This window comes from Theropithecus gelada, chromosome 16, assembly GCF_003255815.1.
Source record: "Theropithecus gelada isolate Dixy chromosome 16, Tgel_1.0, whole genome shotgun sequence".
Lineage (NCBI taxonomy): Eukaryota > Metazoa > Chordata > Mammalia > Primates > Cercopithecidae > Theropithecus > Theropithecus gelada.
In genome coordinates, this window is record NC_037684.1 from 13397226 (window position 1) to 13420621 (window position 23396).

At 42.3% G+C, this 23396-nt stretch overlaps 1 protein-coding gene across 3 annotated transcripts in view; it reads right to left on the reverse strand.

The window, feature by feature from the left end:
* Positions 1-21471, reverse strand: part of INTS2 (integrator complex subunit 2) — a 64663-nt gene extending 43192 nt beyond the window's left edge. Inside the window, exons 1-8 of one of the 3 annotated variants that reach the window (XM_025362054.1) lie at positions 21374-21471; positions 19783-20093; positions 18390-18528; positions 15640-15742; positions 13018-13131; positions 5423-5553; positions 5016-5189; positions 608-834 (exon numbers count right to left, since the gene is read on the reverse strand). In XM_025362054.1, the coding sequence (XP_025217839.1) occupies positions 608-834; positions 5016-5189; positions 5423-5553; positions 13018-13131; positions 15640-15742; positions 18390-18528; positions 19783-20093; positions 21374-21379 (1205 nt within the window). In that variant the 5' untranslated portion in view covers positions 21380-21471. Of the gene's footprint in view, positions 1-607; positions 835-5015; positions 5190-5422; positions 5554-13017; positions 13132-15639; positions 15743-18389; positions 18529-19782; positions 20094-21091 lie in introns of all 3 variants that reach the window. The other 2 variants (XM_025362056.1, XM_025362055.1) reach the window with 2 other exon arrangements.
* Between the last annotated feature and the right edge of the window lie 1925 nt (positions 21472-23396).

Sequence of the window (23396 nt, forward strand, 5' to 3'; positions counted from 1 at the left end):
TTTTTTTTTTTTTGAGACGGAGTCTCGCTCTGCCGCCCAGGCTGGAGTGCAGTGGCCGGATCTCAGCTCACTGCAAGCTCCGCCTCCCGGGTTCACGCCATTCTCCTGCCTCAGCCTCCCGAGTAGCTGGGACTACAGGCGCCCGCCACTGCGCCCGGCTAGTTTTTTGTATTTTTTAGTAGAGACGGGGTTTCACCGTGTTAGCCAGGATGGTCTCGATCTCCTGACCTTGTGATCCGCCCGTCTCGGCCTCCCAAAGTGCTGGGATTACAGGCTTGAGCCACCGCGCCCGGCCCATTCACTATAGTTTTGTCAAGCTGTGTTGAAATCACAGGTTTTTTTAAACTGTGATTGGAAATTGATAAACTGCTCTGGCTCCTCCCATATTTATTTATATAACTCTGTTTACAGTCAGAACAAAATAGATGAATAGATCTCTGCTAGGAATTCTTGGCCTTAGGATTTCATTCTTCTTATAGGCCAGCCCACTACCTGAGTCCAACAGAAAACTTTAATCCTCTGAATAAAAGGCCTTTGGTTCACTTTCTTGAGAATAGGAACAAGAAAGTAAAATGACAAAAAGGTAAAATATCAAACTATTGAATACTTGAGTCCAGCGATCCCCATCAAAGCACAGTACAGACGTAAGAGTGCACTGGCTTTCACAACATGCTCTTCTTTCAGCCCCGAATACACAGACACATTGGGCTCCATGTCCACATCAGCTTCTTCCACAATTCGGGTGCTTCTTACTGTGGGAAGAATGCCCATCAACTCCAGAAGAAGCTGCCTTCTCATCTGCCAGAGGACAGAACTGCTGGTCTCTCTTTTTCTCTGTAAGAAATATGGATCACAAAAGGAAGAAAGCATGAAGCATTTACTAAACTAAAAGGGAGCTAAAACACAGCTCCCCACTTAAACACTTTCAAATTGGCCTATTTGAGGAGATTGTCATGACTACAGAATCTCATTTTAACCAATCAAGCAAACTCAAAATCCACTAGTTTGTCTGAAGAATGAATATTCACCCTAATTTGGATTGGTTGCAGAGGAAAGACTAAATTAGTGACAATGTGAATTGTGGAATATTATTTAAATGGTACTTTCAAATACATAAAGACTAACAAAGTGATATGTGGTATAGGAGAAAATGCTCAGATTTTGAAGACGTAAGTTCTTGGGGTTTAAATGCCAGCTCTACTATTAGATGATTATATATCTTTAGATACATTGGTTAACCTCTCTGAACCCCAATTTCCTTAATGACAAGGAAGTATTTTATCAACAACATTTACCTTACAGAGCTCCTATAATTAAGAGTTTACAATTATTGGCCTGATGCAGTGGTTCACACTTGTAATCCCAGCACTTTGGGAGGCCAAGGAGGGCAGATCACTTGAGATCAGGAGTTCGAGACCAGCCTGGCCAACATGGTGAAACCCCACCTCTACTAAACATACAAAAATTAGCTGGGTGTGGTGGCGCATGCCTGTAATCCCAGCTACTCGGGAGGCTGAAGCACAAGAATCACAAGAATTGCTTGAACCCAGGAGGTGGAGGTTACAATGAATCAAGATCACACCACTGTATTCCAGCCTGGGCAACAGAGTGATACTCCGTCTCAAAAAACAAGAGTTTACAATTCTATAACCCCTACAGTTCTTCAGGCAGGGACAAGGTCTTAATCATCTCTTACTCTGCACAGTCTAACATTGTGCCTAACATACAGCAAGCACTCAAAGTCTGTTAAGTAGACGAATGAACAAAACTAATACATGTATGAAAGCAGTTCTAAACTATCCAGGGCTAGGCAAATGTTAATTATTATCTTTTGAGTGTTTCTAAGTAAAATATGATAGACCTGCTTTAATAATAACAGTAAGTTCAAAGAATAAAGGTTTATTGCATACAAAGGACAACTACAAACAAGATGAGCACACCAAGTGCTTAATGCAGTACCTGACATATATGAAGCATCCAATAAATAAATGTTAACTTTGTTTTAAAAAGCAAAGCTTAAAATCAGTTTTCAAATGGGCTATAAAGTAGAACTTGAATATTTTAAAACACTGTGATTCAGTTGCTTAAAAAATAGACTACAGGATTTAAGCAGTACACATGTTGTCTAGCTAAGTGACCTCAACAAGTTAAATCACAATCTCTATTAGCTCCTTCATAGGAACTCTATTCACATAGTTAAAATAAATTCGTTTTTGAAAAATTAAAATATTTTGCAAGTTAAAAACTGCTGCAAAATACATGTGCATAAGCAGGTGAATGTATAAAACAAAATGTAGCATATACATACAATGAAATATTATTTTTCTTTTTTTTGAGACTGAGTCCTGCTCTGTCACCAGGCTAGAGTGCAGTGGCGTGATCTTGGCTCACTGCAACCTCTGCCTCCCATGTTCAAGCGAATCTCCTGCCTCAGCCTCCCGAGTAGCTGGAACTACAGGTGCACACACCACACCCAGCTAATTTTTTTATTTTTAGTAGAGAGGGAGTTTCACCATGTTGGCCAGGATGGTCTGGATCTCTTGACCTTGTGATCCACCCGCCTCAGCCTCCCAAAGTGCTGGGATTACAGGTGTAAGCCACCACACTCAGCCCTTACTTTTTATTTTTACAGCTTTAGGGGGTACAAGTACAGTTTTGTTACACGAATTTATTGCATAGAAGTCTGGGCTGCTGGTGTAGCCATCACCCTGATAGTATACACTGTACCCAATACAGGTAACTTCTCAACCCTCACCCCCTCCCCACCCTCCCATCGTTTGGAGTCTATGATGTGTATTATCCTACTCTCTTTTGTCCATATGTACACATGATTAGCTCCCACTCATAAGTGAGAATATGCAGTATTTGACTTCCTGTTTCTCCATTATTTCACTTAAGATAATGGCTTTGGCCAGGCGCGGTGGCTCAAGCCTGTAATCTCAGCACTTTGGGAGGCTGAGATGGGCGGATCACGAGGTCAGGAGATCAAGACCATCCTGGCTAACACGGTGAAACTCTGTCTCTACTAAAAAAATACAAAAAACTAGCCAGGCGAGGTAGCGGGCGCCTGTAGTCCCAGCTACTCGGGAGGCTGAGGCAGGAGAATGGCGTGAACCTGGGAGGCGGAGCTTGCAGTGAGCTGAGATCCGGTCCCTGCACTCCAACCTGGGCAACAGAGCGAGACTCTGTCTCACAAAAAAAAAAAAAAAAAAAAAGATAATGGCCTCCAGTTCCATCCATGTTACTGTCAGACATGATTTCATTCTTTTTTACGGTTGAGTTGTATTCCATGGGGGGGGTGTGTGTGTGTATACGTGTGTGTGTGTGTGTATATCTCTCTCTCTCTCTCTCTCTCTCTCTCTCTCTCTCACATTTTCTTTAAGCAACCATCCGTTGACAGATGCTTAGGTTGATTCCATAACATTGCTACTGTGAATAGTGCTGCGATAAACATCCAAGTGTAGGTATATTTTTTATATAATGATTTCTCTACCCAGCAGTAGGAATGCTGGACAGAATGGTAGTTCTACTCTAAGTTCACAATGGAATATTATTCAGTCTTTAAAAAGGAAATCCTGACACATGTTACAACATAGATGAACCTTGAAAACATTATGCTAAGTGAAATAAGCAAGATACAAAAGGCAAAATATTGTGTAATTCCATTTACTTGAGGTAGCCAGAAAGGGCAAATTCATAGAGACAGAAAGTTGAATAGAGGTTACCAGAGGATGGGATGATAGGGGGAATGGGGAGTTATTTAATGGGTACAGAGTTTCTGTTTGGGATGATGAAAAAGTTCTGGAAATGGGCCAGGCCCGGTGGCTCGTGCCTGTAATCCCAGCACTTTGGGACGCCCAGGTGGGTGGATCACCTGAGGTCAGGAGTTCTAAACCAGCCTGACCAACATGGCAAAACCCAGTCTCTACTCAAACTACAAAAAGTAGTCAAGCACGGTGGTGGGCGCCTGTAATCCCAACTAGGCAGGAGGCTGAGGCAGGAGAATCCTCGAACCCAGGAGGTGGAGCTTGCAGTGAGCCGAGATTGCGCCACTGTACTCCAGTCTGGGTGACAGAGTGAGACTCCGTCTCAAAAAAAAGAAAAACAGTTCTGGAAATGAAGAGTGGTAATGGCTGCACACTGTGAATATACTTAATGCCACTGAATTATATACCTAAAAATGATTAAACTGCAAAATTTCATGTTATGTATATTTTACCGTAACAAAAACATATATACACATACGTATTAAAATTTAAAAATATAATAACTTATTTCAGTGACCTAATGCACCAGTTCTCATGAGTCTGGCCCAGAACCCTGGAGTTTCCCAATATTCTTTCACTGGGTCCGGAAAGGTATTAATAATACTCAAGACATTATCTGTCTTTTACTTTCTCATTCACTCACAAGGGTACAGTGCAGTTTCCAAAGGCTTCTATCAAGCCAAACATTGAAGAGATTTGAAAAAAATATAATAAAATAAAACAATATCATTCTTCTCATTAAATTTTGTTTGGGAAAACACAGTTTTCATTTAAAATATGTTATGTTCACATTTAATAGGATTATTGTTGTTTGTTTTTGGTTTTTTTTTAGAGATGAGGTCTCGCTATGTTGCCCAGGCTAAAGTACAGTGGCCAGTCACAGGCACAATTATCACACACTATACCCTAGAACCCTCTGACTCACGCAATCTTCCTGCTTCAGCCTCCTAAGTAGCTGGGATTATAGGCACATGCCAACACACCAGCTGTTGCTATTTTTAAATAACTAAATAAATATTTCGAATATTTAAGTGTTGATTTTTAATATGGTAAATATCAATAGAAAAAAGCCACATAAACAAAAGCTCTTTGGTATCCTTAGTGATTTTTTAAAATATAAGGAAGTCCCTGAAACTAGAAAGTGTGAGAACCACTTGCCTAATGACATCATTCAAAAAATGTTTCTTTCTCTTTTAGTAGCTGCTAAAATATTCTAATCCTTAGCCTATACAGAGATTTAACCCTCACCTGCTGTCCATTTCGGATAAAAGTTCCAAACCAAGTGCGGACCTTCGCATTTGTTCCAAGAAGCAAACCACTTACAAAACAAACCAAGTCACTCACTCCATCCTCACAAGCTTCATTTTTAGTATGATCCAATGTCAAAGCCACACCAAGGCCTGGCAAGTGACATTCCTCCACCTAGCACAGCAAAGAAAACAAACTGAATTCAGTATCATAAGCAAAAAGGGCAAGGATGCTTCCAAATCTAAAGTGTCTAAAGTTTAGAGGAAGAAATCCTACAAAACATAAAAACCCAGAGAGAAAGGTAACATATCCAGTATATAAATAAAATTCCCAACCTCTACAGGACTCTAAAACCATCTTGAGAAGAGTTCTTGGACCTTTGTCTAATAAAACACGGGATCGCTTACCACCATGCCTCGGACCTTGAGGGCCTGAGAAGGATTCATTTTACACAAGAAGCGTAAGGCATCTGTCCTGCGCCTTCCTCCAAGACTTTCTTCATCTTGTCGTTCTCCATTTTTTATCAGGCCCCTACAAACTAACATGATAGAAACCACTTTCTTCAGCCTTGAGAATTAATTGTTTATGACGATTTGACACGACAGAAGAAAAGGATCAGGGTATTTGAAAGCACAACAACAGAAATTGGCCAAAATGAAGCAAAAAATGAAAAGAGACTTAAAAAAGAACAGTAACCTCCAGGACAATATTACACACTCAAACACACTTGCAATTACGGTACCAGTGAGATAAAGTAGAAGACAAAAATACATTTGAGGGCCAGGGGCAGTGGCTCACACCAATAATCCCAGCACTTTGGGAGGTCGAGGGGGCGGGTCACCTGAGGTCAGGAGTTCAAGACTAGCCTAGCCAACATGGTGAAACCCCATCTCTACTAAAAATACAAAAATTAGCTGGGAGTGGTGGCGGGCACCTGTAATCCGAGCTACTCAGGAAGCTAAGGAAGGAGAATCACTTGAACCAGGAGGTAGAGGCTGCAGTGAGCCCAGATTGCATCATTACACTCCAGCCTGGGACGACAAGAGCAAAACTCCGTCTCAAATAAATACATTAATTAATTAATTTGAAGAAAGTTTCCCAAGTTGAATGAAAACTCTAAACCCAGTTCAATGAGCCCTAGGTGGGACAAATGCAAAGAAAATCATACCAAGAAACATCATACATCAACTTTCTGAAACCAGTAATAAAAAGAAAATCTTAAAAGTAACCAGGGCCAGGAACAGTGGCCCACGTCTGTAATCCCAGCACTTTGGCAGGCCGAGGTGGGTGGATCACGAGGTCAAGAGTTCGAGACCAGCCTGGCCAATATAGTGAAACCCCATCTCTACTTAAAATACAAAAATTAGCTGGGCGTGGTGATGCGCAGTCCCAGCTGTAGTCCTAGCTGCTCAGGAGGCTAAGGCAGGAGAATCACTTGAACCCAGGAGGTGGAAACTGCAGTGAGCTGAGATCACACCACTGCACTTCAGCCTGGGCGACACAGCAAGACTCCATCTCCAAAAAAAAGAAAAAGTAACTAGAGCAGAGGATGGGCGCTTCACCTCAGGTCAGGAGTTCGAGATCAGCCTAGCCATCATAGTGAAATCCATCTCTATTAAAAATACAAAATTAACCAGGCATGGGGGCACACGCCTATAGTCCCAGCTACCCAGGAGGCTGAGGAAGGAGAATCGCTTTAACCCCAGGGTGAGTGGAGGTTGCTGTGAGCCACACTTGTGCCACTGCCCTCCAGCCTGGGCAATACAGTAAGACTCCGTCTCCCAAAAAAAAAAAAAAAAAAAGGAGCCACAAGAAATTAAAAAAAAAAAAAAAGTAGCCAGAGGGAAAAAGAAACTTTACAGAGGAATAAAGATAAAATTTACTGCAGAAAAGAGAATGACATCTTTGGTTTTTGTTTTTGTTTTTTCCTAGAAATGGGATCCTGCTTTCTTGCTTTGCCACCATACTAGTCTCAATCTCCTGGCTTCAAACAATCCTCCTGTTTTGGCCTCCCAAAGTACTGGGATTACAGGTGTGAGCCACACACCCGGTCAGAATGACATCTTTAAATAGCTAAAAGATGATGCCAACCTAAAATTTTATACCCTTTGAAAATATATTTTTCCAGACCAAAAGAGCTGGTAAAATTTGTTGCCAACAAACCCACACTACAAAAAATAAGGGAAATTCTTCAAGTTAAAGAGAAATTATATCAGACGGAAATGTGGAACTACGGAAAGGAATTAAGAGCACCAAAAATGGTAAATATGTGGATAAATAGTATTTTCCCGTATATTTTTAGTCTTTATAATTAACTGTTAAAGCAAAAGTAGTAACAATATGCTCTAAGGTTTATAATTCACGTAAAAGTAAAATCCATGACAACAACGGCACAAAGTACAAGAGGACAAAGAAAATAAATAGAAAACAAATAACAAGAAGATTCAAAACTAACCACTATAATAATCATATTTAAATGGTCTATGTATACAGTCTAAACACTCCAATTAAAAGACAAAGACTGTCACTAGATTTTAAAAAATCAAGACGAAATTATACCTGTCCACAAGAAATCCATCTTAAGATATGGATAGATTAAAGAGATGAAGAAATACATACATCATGGAAAAACTAATTATAAGAAAGATGGCATGGCTGTATTATTTAGACAAAGTAGAGTTCAAAAGAAGGAATATTACCAAGAATAAAGAAGTCTATTTTGTCACGCCTGTAATCCCAGCACTTAGGGAGGCTGAGGCAGGCAGACCACTTTAACCCAGGAGTCTGAGATCAGCATGGGTAATATGGCAAAACCCCATATCCACAAAAATACAAAAAAGTACCTGGGCACGCCAGGCGCAGTGGCTCACGCCTGTAATCCCAGCACTTTGGGAAGCCGAGGAGGGTGGATCACGAGGTCAGGAGATCGAGACCATCCTGGCTAACACGGTGAAACGCCGTCTCTACTAAAAATATAAAAAAATTAGCCGGGCGTGGTGGCGGGCACCTGTAGTCCCAGCTACTCGGGAGGCGGAGCTTGCAGTGAGCCGAGATCGCGCCACTGCACACACACAGACCGGCCAACACAGCGAGACTCCGTCTCAAAAAAAAAAAAAAAAATTAGCTGGGTGCAATGGTACGCGCTGGTAGTCCCAGCCACTCAAGAGGTTGAGGCGGAAGGATCACTTGAGCCTGGGATATCAATGCTGCAGTGAATCATGACTGCACCACTGCACATCAGCCTGCATGACAGAGCGAGACACTATCTCAAAAAAAAAAGCATATTTTGGAGGTTAAAAATCTCCACAAAGAGGCCAAGCACAGTGGCTCATACCTGTAATCCCAACAATCTGGGAGGCCGAGGCGGACAGATCACTTGAGGTCAGGAGTTCAAGACCAGCCTGGCCAAACATGGTGAAACCCCGTCTCTACTAAAAATACAAAAATTAGCCAGGCGCAATGGCTCACGCCTATAATCCCGGCACTTTGGGAGGCCAAGGTGCACAAGGTCAGGAGATCAAGACCATCCTGGCTAACACAGTGAAACCCCATCTCTACTAAAAATACAAAAAATTAGCCGGGCTTGGTGACAGGTGCCTGTAGTCCCAGCTACTCGGGAGGCTGAGGCAGGAAAATCGCTTGAACCCGGGAAGCAGGTGTTGCAGTGAGCCAAGATTGCACCACGGCAATCCAGCATGGGCAACAGAGCAAGACTCCGTCTCAAAATAAATAAATTAATTAATTAATTAATTTTAAAAAGCCGGGCGTGGTGGCGCATGCCTGTAATCCCAGGTACTTGGGAGGCTGATGCAGGAGAATCGCTTAAACCGAGGAGGCAGAGAGCCGAGATCGCGTCACTTCACTCCAGCCTGGGAAATAGAGTGAAACTCTGTCTCCAAAAAAAAAAAAAAAACTGGGCACAGTGGTTCACATCTGTAATCTCAGCACTTTGGGAGGCCTAGGTGGGTGTATCACGAGGTCAGGAGATCGAGACCATCCTGGCTAATACACTGAAATCCTGCCTCTACTAAAAAAAAAATACAAAAAATTAGCCGGGCAGGGTGGCCGGCGCCTGTAGTCCCAGCTACTCCGGAGGTTGAGGCAGAAGAATGGCATGAACCCTGGAGGCCGAGCTTGCAGTGAGCTGAGATCGCGCCACTGCACTCCAGCCTAGGCGACAGAGCAAGACTCTGTCTCAAGAAAAAAAAAAAAAAGAAAAAAATCGTATATGACACAAACAAATGGGAAAAATTCCAAGTTCATGGATTGGAAGAATCGGTATCTTTAAAATGGCCATATTGCCCAAAGCAATCTACAGATTCAACACTCTTCATATCAAACTACCAACATGATTTTCCACAAAATTAGAAAAAACTATCCTAAAGTTCATATAGCAAAAAAGAGCCTGAATAGCCAAAGCGACCCTAACAAAAAAAAAACAAAGCCAGAAGCATCACATTACCTAACTTCAAACTATACTACAGGGCTACAGTAAACAAAACAACATGGCACTAGTATAAAAACAGACACACAGTCTGGGCACAGTGGCTGACGCCTGTTATCTCAGCACTTTGGTAGGCCAAGGCAGGCAGATAACGAGGTCAGGAGATCGAGACCATCCTGGCTAACACAGTGAAACCCTGTCTCTATTAAAAATACAAAAAATTAGCCAGGTGTGGTGGTAGGCACCTTTAGTCCCAGCTACTCAGGAGGCTGAGGCAGGAGAATGGCGTGAACCTGGCAGGCAGAGCTGCAGTGAGCCAAGATCGCACCCCTGCACTCCAGTCTGGGCAACAGAGTGAGACTCCATCTCAAAAAATAAAAAAATAAATAAAAATAAAAATAAAAAAATAAAAACAGACACACAGACCAATGCAACAGAATAGAGAACCCAGAAATAAAGCCACACACCTACAATCATCTGATCTTCAACAAAGTTGACAAAAATAAGTGACAGGGAAAGGACTCCCTATTTAACAAATGGTGTTGGGATAGCTGGCGAGCCATATGCAGAAGAATGAAACTAGACCCCTATCTTTTATCATATACAAAAATTAACTCAAGTTGGATTAAAGATTTAGATGTAAAACCTCAAACGATAAAAATCCTAGAAGAAAAGCTAGGAAATACCATTCTGGACACTGGCCTTGGCAAAGAATCTGTAACTAAGTCCTCAAAAGCAATTGCAATGAAAACAAAAATTGACAAGTGTGACTTATTTAAATTAAAGATATTCTGCTCGCAAAAGAAACTATCGGCCGGGCGCGGTGGCTCAAGCCTGTAATCCCAGCACTTTGGGAGGCCGAGACGGGCGGATCACGAGGTCAGGAGATCGAGACCATCCTGGCTAACACGGTGAAACCCCGTCTCTATTAAGAAATACAAAAAACTAGCCGGGCGAGGTGGCGGGCGCCTGTAGTCCCAGCTACTCGGGAGGCTGAGGCCGGAGAATGGCGTGAACCCGGGAGGCGGAGCTTGCAGTGAGCTGAGATCCGGCCACTGCACTCCAGCCTGGGCGACAGAGCGAGACTCCGTCTCACAAAAAAAAAAAAAAAAAAAAAAAAAGAAACTATCAACAGAGCAAACAATCTACAGAATGGGAGAAAATATTCACAAAAATGCATCTGACAAAGGCCTAACATACAGAACCTATAAGGACATAAACAATTCAACAAGCAAAACACCACCCCATTAAAAGTGAGGAAAGGACATTAACAGATATTTCTCAAAAGAAGGCATACAAGCAACTAAAAAACATGAAAAAAATGCTGCATATCACTAATCATCAGAGAAACACAAGTCAAAACCATCATGAAATGCCATCTCACACCAGTGACAATGGCTATAAAAAAGTCAAAAAATAATAGGTGCTAGCGAGGCTGTGGAGAAAAGAGAAGACTTACACATTGTTGGTGGGAATGTAAATTAGTTCAGCCACTGTGGAAAGCAGTTTGGAGTTTTCTCGAAGAACTTAAAACAGAACTACCATTCGACCCAGCAATCTCACTGCTGGATATATACTCAAAGGACAACAAATTGTTCTACCAAAGACACATGTGCTTGTGTGTTCACCCCAATACTATTCACAATAGCAAAGACATGGAATCAACCTAGATGCCCATCAACAATGGATTAAATGAAATGCACATATATACCATGAAATACTATGCAGCCATTAAAAAGAATGAAATCATGTCCTTTGCAGCAACAAGGATAAAACTGGAAGCCATCCCATCCTAAGCAAATTAACACAGAAACAGAAAACCAAATACCACATGTTCTCACTATAAGTGGGAGCTAAACACTGGGTACATATGGACATAAAGATGGGAACAATGGATACTGGTAGGGAGGAAGAAAGGGGACAGGGGCTGAGAAACTACCTATTGGGTACTATGCTCATAACCTGGGTGACGGGATCATTCAAACCCCAAACCTCAGTATCATACAATATACCCATGTAACAAACCTGCACATGTACCCCCATGAATCTAAAGTAAAACGTAGAATTTTTTAAAAAAGAAAAATTAAAACAAAGGTGACAACAAATTGAATAATATGTAAATAATGTTTAGAAAGGGGGATATAACTATAAATGTGAAAACTAAGACGATCAAATTTGACTTGGGAAAAAAAGTATATTTTATAATGAAAAAAAGGCTCAATTCATCATAACGATATAATCATACTAAATGCATACAAACCCAACAGAAGAGCTTCGAAATACATGAAGAAAAAACTGACAGAACAAAAAGAAGAAATAGGCAAATCTACAATTATGTCCAGAGACATCAAAACTCCTCTCTCAGTAATTGATAGAATAAGTTGACAAAAAATCGGCAAGGACACAGTTTACAAAGAACTTTTACATATCATCTGATATTCAATAAATCTCTTAGAAAGGTCAGGGAACTATTACACTATCAAAAAAAAAATTAAATAGAGGTGAAAAAATTTAGTCAATTTTTCTCAATTTCTACTTTATACTTCTCTGCAAACTGACAGCAGTAAGGCTAAAAAAGAAAGGTCTGATTCCTAGCATTTCTCATTATACATATCCCCTATTGCTCTCTTGATATTTCACAGATACATGTCTCTTCTTTGATCCCTGATTATAGATATTATATCTTCTAGTTCCTTGGGTTGTTTTTTTTTATTTTTAAGACGGAGTCTCACTCTGTTGCCCAGGCCGGAGTGCAGTGGCACGATCTCAGCTCACTGCAACCTCTGCCTCCCGGGTTCGCACCATTCTCCTGCCTCAGCCTCCCGAGTAGCTGGGACTACAGGTGACTGCCACCATGCCCAGCTAATTTTTTGCATTTTTTTTTAGTAGAGACAGGGTTTCATCGTGTTAGCCAGGACGGTCTCGGTCTCCTGACCTTGTGATCTACCCGCCTCGGCCTCCCAAAGTGCTGGGATTACAGGCGCGAGCCACCATGCCCGACCCTGTTCCTTGGTATTTTTTATTGTGGTATTACAGCATTGGTGACTAATGGCATAAAAAATTTTTCTTTGCTACACTGTTTTTCTTTTTGTTTTTTTTTGAGATGGAGTCTCACTCTGTCGCCCAGGCTGGAGTGCAGTGGTGCAATCTCGGCTCACTGCAACCTCTACTTCCTGGGTTCCAGCGATTCTTCTGCCTCAGCCTCCCCAGTAGTAGCTGGGACTACAGGCGCCCACCACCACATCCGGCTAATTTTTGTATTTTTAGTAGAGATGGGGTTTCACCATATTGGCCAGGCTGGTCTCAAACTTCTGACCCTGTGATCTGCCCGCCTCGGCCTCCCAAAGTGCTGGGATTACAGGCGTGAGCCACCAAGCCCAGCCTGATCTTTAAACTCAATAGTTTGTGAACTCATTATTTCTTAATAAATACTAACAAACTTTCAAAAGATACAATCTCAAATAAAATCCCGTTAATGTTTCTTCTTAGGTCAACAAAATAGGTCCTGTACATGTCCAAGCAAATCTTCTCAATATCCCATATTAGAACCATATTTACCTTCATTAAAACTATCAGGAACATTGGCCACCAAGAGACACAAGAACCAGGCTCCATTTCTAACATGCAGCAAAGCTTCAGCTACATCAACTATAGGGAGCAAGGAAGGGAGCTCTACAAGAAAACAAAGTTAGTGTTAGTCTTTGTTAACAGGTGCACTCCACCACACTCAGCTGATTTTTTTTTTATTTTTTTGTAGAGACTGAATCTCACTGTGCTGCCCATGTGGGTCTCAAACTTTGGCCTTGAGCGATCCTCCAGCTTCAGCCTCCCAAAGTGCTAAGATTACAGGCATAAGCCACCATGCCTGGCCCCAGTGTTAGAGTGATATTTCTTTTTTTTCTTCTTTGAGACAGGGTCTTGCTCTGTTGCCCAGGCTAGAGTGCGGTGGTGTGATTATAGCTCACTACAGCCTCAACCTCCTGGGTTCAAGCAATCCTCCTGCCTCAGCCTCCTAAAATCCTAGAATTACAGGCATGAGCCACCATGCCCAGACAAGAGTGACATTTCATTGTATTATTAAATATCTTTTGACATTTCACAAATGTCATCTAAAATAAAGTACCTTCTTCTCATAGTCTAGAACTAAGCTGTCCAGTAGGACACCCACTAGCAACATAAAGATACTTAAATTAAAAACAGTTCGGTTCCTCAATCACACTAGCCACATTTCAAGTAATCCATAGCCACAAAGAACACTGGACAGCACAGCATAGAACAGTACAGGAAATTTTATTTTATAGAACTGGTCTAAAGAGTTATTTTCATGAAAATCTTAATTTACTTTTTTTTTTTTTTTTTTGCAACGAAGTCGTGCTCTTGTCCCCCAGGCTGGAGTGCAATGGCACAATCTTGGCTCACTGCAACCTCCGCCTCTGGAGTTCAAGTGATCCTCCTGCCTCAGCCTCCCGAGTAGCTGCGATTACAGGTGCCTGCCACCACACCTGGCTAATTTTTGTATTTTTAGTAGAGATGGGGTTTCACCCTGTTGACCAGGCTGGTCTCGAACTCCTAACCTCAGATGATCCGCCTGCCTCGGCCTCCCAAAGTGCTGGGATTACAGGTGTGAGCCACCACACCCAGCCTCTTTTTTTTTTTTTTTTAAGAAAAGGTCTCAGCCAGGTGCAGTGGCCTATGCCTATAATCCCAGCACTTTGGGAAGCTGAGGCGGGCAGATCACAAGGTTAAGAATTTGAGGCCGGGCGCGGTGGCTCAAGCCTGTAATCCCAGCACTTTGGGAGGCCGAGACGGGCGGATCACGAGGTCAGGAGATCGAGACCATCCTGGCTGACACGGTGAAACCCCGTCTCTACTAAAAAAAAAAAATACAAAAAACTAGCCGGGCGAGGTGGTGGGCGCCTGTAGTCCCAGCTACTCGGGAGGCTGAGGCAGGAGAATGGCGTGAACCCGGGAGGCGGAGTTTGCAGTGAGCTGAGATTTGGCCACTGCACTCCAGCCTGGGCGACAGAGCGAGACTCCGTCTGAAAAAAAAAAAAAAAAGAATTTGAGACCAGCCTGGCCAACATGGTGAAACCTCGTCACTACTAAAAATACAAAATTAGCTGGACATGGTGGCGTATGCCTGTAATCCCAGCTACTCAGGAGGCTGAGGCAGGAGAATCACTTGAACCCCAGAGGCAGAGGTTGCAGTGAGCTAAGACCACATCACTGCACTCCAGCCTGGGTGACAGAGTGAGACTCCATCTCAAAAAAAAAGACAAGGTCTCAGTCTGGACAGAGTGCAATGGCACAATCATGGCTCACTACAGCCTCAATCTCCCAGGCTCAAGCCATCCTCCTGCCTCAGCTTCCCATACAGCTGGGACTACAGGTATACACCACCACACCAGGCTAATTTTTTTCATTTTTGTAGAGACAAGGTCTCATTATGTTGCCCAGGCTGGTCTTGAACTCCTGAGCTCAAGTGATCCTCCTGCTTTGGCCTCCCAAAGTGCTGGGATTACAGGCACGAGCGACAGCCTTCTTTACATTTTTCTGTCCTCTTTTATTTCTATCATTCACACCTATTATATAGAATCTGGAAAATACAAAAAGGTACACCAAAGAAAATTAAAATCCGCTCTAATCCCATCATTCAAAGTTAATATAAAATGTTTTCACAGGCCTGTAGTCCCAGTTATTCAGAAGGCTGAAGTGGGAGGATCCCTTGAGTCCGGGAATTCAAGGCTGCAGTGGGCTACGATCCTGCCACTGTACTCCAGCCTGAGCAACAGAGCAAAACTCTGTCTCTAAAAAAAAAACAAGTATTTTATTTTAATTCACCAAGGGTATTGTTCTTGCTTTAACTTTTAACAAAACTGGGATTATATTCTACTTAACACTTTGCCCTTTGCTTTTCTCACTTAACATATTGTAAATATTTTCCAAAATCATTTAAAATCATTAAATCAAAGATACCATGTTAATGTTTGCATGTCACACTATGAAAATAATATAATTTACTTAATCATTGTCCAACTATTAGTCACTTTTGACTTAAACTCATATAAGGTATTTGTTATATGATCCCTAAAATAACATAGCATACCAGGCTAAGAAGTTACACAGTACCATTTAACAAGAAACTATATATGAAATGCATCTTAGCACTCAGTACAGTACCTGCTTGTAAAATACAAAGTACATCTGCAGCTTCCTCCAAATAAACTGGACTCTCAAAAAGTTCAGAAGACTTGAAAAAAAATTCTCCATTGGACTCAGACACCTTAAAAAAGAAAAAAACTACATATAAACTTTATTAATTTCAGATAATTAAATCCCTATTTTTATAATTATTTCTTGAACTCACAGATTATCTCTTAATGTATCACTAATATACCACAGCAGAATATGAAGTATTCAATCAATTTCAACCAATTTAACCACACACAGCAGTCATGTTAATTATTATTCATATATAGCAATATCAATTTCAAGAACTGATTTCTGTCTAAATATTTGGAGACAACTGGAATTAAAGGATAAGGCAAGCCAAAGAAATGAACTACAAATGCAGCCTACATAAACTGCTTTAAAAAAGGCAAAAACAGTCAACCTAAAGCAGTTTAACAAATATAAATTCATGGCCAGGTGTGGTGGCTCACGCTTGTAACCCCAGCACTTTGGGAGGCCAAGATGGGTGGATCAGCTGAGGTCAGGAGTTCGAGGCCAGCCTGGTCAACACGGTGAAACCCTGTCTCTACTAAAAATACAAAAATTAGGCCAGGCGCAGTGGCTCACGCCTGTAATCCCAGCACTTTGGGAGGCCAAGGCGGGCAGATCACAAGGTCAGGAGATCGAGACCATCCTGGCTAATATGGTGAAACCCCGTCTCTACTAAAAATACAAAAAAATATCCGGGCGTGGTGGCGGGTACCTGTAGTCCCAGCTACTTGGGAGGTTGAGGCAGGAGAATCGCTTGAACCCGGGAGGTGGAGGTTGCAGTGAGTAAGATCACGCCATTGCACTCCAGCCTGGGCAACAAGAGCGAAACTCCATCTCGAAAAAACAAACAAACAAAAATAAATAAATAAAAGTATCAAAATAGTAAAAAAGAGAAGGAAATTATAATTTATGATGGAAATTTTAGAAAAAATTTTAACATACCTTAAAAAAAATCTAAAACTCACAAAAATCCTCTCTACCAGGATTTTCTTTTCTTTTTTTTTTTGAGATGGAGTCTCGCTCTGTCGCCCAGGCTGCAGTGCAGTGGTGCGATCTGAGCTCACTCACTGCAAGCTCCACCTCCCAGGTTCGCGCCATTCTCCTGCCTCAGCCTCCCCAGTAGCTGGACTACAGGTGCCCGCCACCACGCCTGGCTAATTTTTTTTGTATCTTTTCAGTAGACAAGGGGTTTCATCGTGTTAGCCAGGATGGTCTCAATCTCCTGACCTCGTGATCCGCCCACCTCAGCCTCCCAAAGTGCTGGGATTACAGGCGTGAGCCACCGCGCCTGGCCTCTACCAGTATTTTCTATGGAAACAGAATTTAGTCCTTTTTGTCCACAATTTATAAAACTAAACTTTATTTACCACAAATTAACTGACTCCCCAAAATTATAACAGTAAATAAAGATCCAATTTAGTGTTTTTGTTTGTTTTTGGTTTTTTGTTGTTATTGTTTTTGAGGCAGTTTCACTCTTGTTGCCCAGCCTAGAGTGTAATGACGCAATCTCGGCTCACCACAACCTCCACCTCCCAGGTTCAAGCAATTCTCCTGCCTCAGCCTCCCCAGTAGCTGGGATTATAGGCATGCGTCACCATGCCTGGCAAATTTTGTATTTTTTAGTAGAAACGGGGTTTCTCCATGTTAGTCAGGATGGTCTTGAAATCCTGACCTCAGGTGATCCACCCACCTCGGCCTCCCAACTTGCTGGGATTACAGGCATTTTTGACATTCAAAAATTTTAAATTCAGAGTTTCAATTAACCATAATTACCCAAAGATCTACGACCCAAGTAATCTATAATTTTGCAAAGAAGATAACTTTAATAGCTTTCATTAGTGTAGAGAAGCACTTTGGTCATTTAGTGATTGAGACTAGCCAATCATCCTATATTCAATTCAGCATTGATACTTCCCCCTACTGTCATATATGAGGCTGTTACTGCTCATCCAGTGTCTAAATGAATCACATACATTTTTCAGTTATTCACATTCAGTTATTCAAAATGTTACTTCATTACACTTTATGGGAGAAATTATATCTCATAAAGGTATTATTTGGTAATAAATTTGATAGTCTATACAAGCCTTGAGATAAATCCCTTTCTAAATCTCAAGAAGCCACTGTGTATGGATTCCATACAGAAAAAAAAATCCCTCTGATAGAAAATGCAGAACAAGTATAAATGAGAGAAAATAATAATTAGAGAAGGCCTTTAAGGCAGACTTATAATATCCTTTCAGCCTTTGAAAGGAAAACAAATATATAGAAATAAGAGTAGAGAAGCCCGGGCACAGTGGCCCATGCCTGTAATCCCAACACTTTGGGAGGCTGAGGCGGGTGGATCACCTGAGTTCAGGAGTTCGAGACCAGCCTGGCCAGCCTGGCCAACATGGTGAAACCCCATCTCTACTGAAAATACAAAGAATTAGCCGGGCATGGTGGCGGGCACCTGTAATCCCAGCTACTCAGGAAGCTGACGCAGGAGAACCGCTTGAATCCGGGAGGTGGAGATTGCAGTGAGCCGAGATCACACCACTGCATTCCAGCCTGGGCAATAAGAACAAAACTCTGTCTCCAAAAAAAAGAACAAAATAAGAGTAGAGGAGAATTCAACCTGCCTGCCTTCTTGCCTCTTTTTCTGTCTACCTCCCTATACACAGACATCAAATCATGCATACTTTGAGCTGTGGTTAAAAGAAATGCACCTTGTTCATAATTGCCAACAGTTCACTAAGCACAAGACGCAATCGACGAGGTGAATCACTGTGTTCAAACTCTAACGTCAGTCCATGCTGAAGCTGTGATACCAGGATGCTCTCTCCACTGCCTCCTCCAAGTTTATGCCTAATGAAGTACAAACATGCAACACAATTATGAAAACACTGATATGGAAATAACTGCATAAAAATTATTTTTTATTGAAATAAGCTACAAAAGGATGTATAAAGTGTTCTAAAATGTTCTGTTACTTCTGAAATGCTACTTAGTTTGCCTATGTATTTCAGGGATTCACATCCTATGTATAATAAATACTACACCACACAGGCCAGGCACGGTGGCTCACGCTGGTAATCCCAGCACTTTGGGAGGCCGAGGTGGGCGGATCACAAGGTCAGGAGTTTGTGACCAGCCTGGCCAATATGGTGAAACCTCGTCTCTACTAATAATACAAAAAAGCCAGGCGTGGTGGCACGTGCCTGTAGTCCCAGCTACTTGGGAGACTGAGACAGAAGAATCGCTTGAACCTAGAAGGTAGAGGTTGCAGTGAGCTGAGATTATGCCACTGCACTCCAGCCTGGGCGACAGGGCGAGACTCCGTCTAAAAAAATAAACATAAAAATAAAAAATAAATACTCCACCACAACTGACAATTAACACTCACTTCCACTAATAGTGGCTTGCTACCGGATTCACAGTGGGCCGGGAAGGACATAGCATCTGCCCAGAATCTTTGGGAATATCTAAGCTTTAAAAGTCTCTCAAGAGGCTAGGCCCAGTGGCTCACTCTTGTAATCCCAGCACTTTAAGAGACCAAGGCAGGTGGATCACCTGAGGTCAGGAGTTTGAGACCAGCCTGGCCAACATGATAAAACCCCGTCTCTACTAAAAATACAAAAAATTAGCCAGGTGTGGTGGCAGGTGCCTGTAATCCCAGCTACTTGGGAGGCTAAGGCAGGAGGATCATTTGAACCCAGGAGGCTGAGGTTGCCGTGAGCCGAGATCACACCATTGCATTCCAGCCTGGGCAACAAGAGCAAAACTCTGTCTCAAAAAAGAAAAAAGAAAAAAGGCCTCCCAAGTGATTCCAATAAATCCCTCTAACCTAGGGGAAGTTACCCTACCTACTTCCCACTGAAAGTAACTGGCCTAATGAGTTTAGCCCACATACAACAGCACATTGCCAAATTTCTCTAGATAACATTTTATAACATGGAAGTCAAAAGATTCTGGAATTGTAACTATAAACAGAAAAGACCTAAGTAAAATTCTCTCCAGAGTTTAGATTCTCGTTCTCTGTTTTCTGGAGAGCTCTGAAAAATATCTGATTCCCTATTCTTTGTCAAATCCAAATCCACATATAATATAACATAACATTACCTAAGCTGCTGTTCTTTGCTGGCATCTTGTTCTAAAGCATGAAAGTCCACGGACAACAATGCAACAATGGAGTTGACAGCTTCCACTCCAGAGAGAAGGCGAAGGATGAGTTTCTTATCCTGAGCCCAGCTTTGGCTCTGGTCAGCAGGTGCACAAAGTGCCATCCGTACCAAGCAGGGCAGGAGAAGTCTTAATTCTGGATCGCTTAAAGATGCCAGGCGAACAACATCCACCTTCTGCATTGCCTCAAAAGCAAAAGGGCTGACAAACTGAAGACTTGTACATTCAGTCATTATTACTGTTTGTTGATCCTAATGGTAAAAATACAAATGAAAGTAGGAGTTTAACTTCCACATATATGAACACCCAACTTTCTAAAAACCCTGAAAAATGTGGTTTATCTTTAATAGGCCCCTATGTTGGCAATGTTCCTGGCACAATCAAGACAAGGCTTCTCTGTCTCCCTAGGTTTTTACTGTCACCTGGAAAATGAGAAAGAAAACAGAGTATATTAATGTCTCTTCCAGCCTCAGGAATCTTCTGCTCTAATACTCATATTTTACAAAGAAGGAATATGAAGGTCAGAGAGATGAAGTAACAGTCCCAAAGTAGATTACTAGTTAGAGGCACAATTCAAGGCTGAATCCTCATCTACTAAAATCCCAGTCCAAAACTTTCTCCACTATATCAGTCATATGAGCTCCACAAAATGTAAATAAAAGTAAGTGAACGGTCATAGTTAAGTGCTTTCTTTCATACCCCGATAGTTTCAAACGCCTACCCCGATAGACATAAAGAACTATTGGGCTTCTCTTTCTCAACCTCCATGAGTCGGTGGAAAAACTAGCAAATCACTGGGCAGAAGCAATATCAGATTCAAGGTTCTGGAGGCCACAACACTATCCTATGTCCCCTGTGTTACTGGGTAAAAAGCAGATGCGTGGGTGCTATGTGAGAAAGACGCGTCTCACTACGGCACTTCTCTGTCTCCAGGAATCATCAAAGACACAAAAAGTAAACAAACAAAAAGGCAGTGAGCACGTAGCCAAAGCCATCCCCTCTCAAGGCCGACCGACTAGCAGCAGCGTGGGTATAAGTCGTGGGTAAAAACTGCTTTGCTTTCAGGGAGGGGCTGCTCTTTTAACAGAGGAGCGGGCTGATTGGAGCAGAGGCGCCAAGACCTGTGTGCTCCTGCGTCTCGCCCCGGGCGCAACCAGAACCAACAAGTCCCTCGGGCTGAGCAAAGTCTGGCCAGGCTCCGACACGGACCTAGGAACGCGCTGAGGTCTGAGAAGCGGACGCTTCATACCTTAAGATCTACCCTCCAGCCTCACGGAACCCCACACGGACTCCGCGTCCTAGAGGCGGGACGCGGCAGAAATCGAGAGCGCGGTCCGAAGTTGGGCCTAGGCGATGATCCGGAACCCCAAACCCTAGTTGTGCCTCGAGTCGACTCGGGCACCGAGAACTCAGACGCCGGGACCAACCGGATTGTCGATACGAAGTGGGGAGGATGGGGGCACCACACAAAGGCAGAACCGGGACTGTAGGGACGGAAAAGCGGGAGACTTTTTCAACCTGCACCCAGCACCTTCATTCATCCCCAGCGTCTGACTCCCGTCGGCCACCGTACTGGTCTGAGAGGAAGGGCGGCTGTGAGAGGAAGGGCAGAGATGTCGGCGCCAATGCAACTATGCGCGTGCGCGGTCCCGCCCCTTTCTCCACTCTATTTGCCCTGCCCTACTTCCTCGCCAAAAATTTAGAAATGTGATTCTGGTAGGCTCTCTTTTCCAGAGCGTACCGGCTCCTTCCTTTTAGACAAGCCACTGGGCCCCGCAGAACTTCAATTTCATCATCACAGGATTGCCATGGCATTCAAATGGCATAACGTATGTTAAAATTGTTCCCACTATTCTTTGACACTAGTGGTACCAAACTGTACTCTTTAAATCTCTGCCTGTGCCTTCCCAAAACCAAAATTCTAGAATCCCAGAATTTGTAGGAGAATTTTAAAAGCGATCTAACCCCAAACTTTCTTCCGCTCTTGACCTCACACGTACGCTGTCAGAAGTTAAACACCTTCTTTTCAGGTTCTTAACTTGGGGGGCCCGTAGAACCTTAGAGGGGTAATGCACGGGGATTCAGGAATTCTCTGGAATTCATTGAGAACTGAGTGCCCGGCACTTCTTCCAGGAAGAGGGTCCAAAACTTTCAACAACTTCTCAAAGAAAGTCTGATCACTCAGAAAAGAACCACTAGTCTGTATATGAAGAACCGCTAGTCTATGTGTCTTCATACTATTTCTTGTTCTTAGTTCGATCAACGTTTATTTGGCATCTTCTGTTTACCAGATACTGTGCTAGGAGCTGGAAATAAAAATATTTTACAAAGATATAGTACTTTATAACCTCTTTAAAAATAAAGTCTGAGCCGGGCGCAGTGGCTCACGCCTGTAATCCCAACGCTTTGGGAGGCCGAGGCGGGCGGATCACCTGAGGTCAGGAGTTCGAGACCAGCCTGACCAACATAACTAAACCCCAACTCTGCAAAAAATATATAAATTACCCCCGCGTGGTGGCGGGCACCTGTAATCCCAGCTACTTGGGAGGCTGTGACAGGAAAATCACTTGAACATGGGAAGCAGATGTTTCAGTGAGCAGAGATCATGCCACCTCACTCCAGCCTGGGTGACAGAGCAAGACTCTGTCTCAAAAAAAAAAAAAAAAAAAAAATACGGCTTTCAACATAGATCAGCAAAGGAAGAAAAGAATTGTGTATTGCAATGCTTCTCAAAATTTATTCCACCTGACCCAGAGTAATACATTTCACATTGTGACCCGGAACACACATATGTATATATCCACATACAAAAATAAGTGTAAGTGTACAAATTTATATGCTATATAAACATATAAATATTTAACATAAACCCACATTTACATGGAAACAAATATTTTGTATAATAACACACACACTACATGTTTTCTACTTCTCTTTAAAAAATTGCTTGTCACTGCACACTAAAACTGATTTCACAATCTATTAATGGGTTGCAAACTGTACTGCACTGGCATTTTTAAGCTAATATTTGGGATTTATTTATTGAACACTTGCTAGGCACTATAATAAATGTTTTATATATATTATCTGATTTAATCCTGTGAGGTAGATAATATTATTCGCCTTTTGCAATTGAGGAAATTGAGAGAGGGTAAGCAATTTCATCTCCATGGATGATCATTTCACAGGAAAAGTGTGAAGGCAATGCAAACATTTGTTGGAGGGATGAATGAGAGGAAGATGTGGGTATGAACTAAGTGATTTTAAAGATCCTTTCCAACTCTAATTATGATCCTCTGTTCACTAATGGAGAAACAACACGCAGATTCAGTATCTCCATCTTGATCTACGGAGAAACAGAAAATCACATCCAGCCTGAATGAGATGGCTGGAGTGTCACATAATGAGTGCTGACACTTTCTCCAAGACCCTCTCCTTCTTTTCCAGTTCACCAACACCTTGAGTTGCTCAAGCCAGAAACCTAAAAGTCATCCTAGACTCTAGCCTCTCCCCCTTGTATTAATTTAGCAAAAATCTTTATAATCATTGAAACA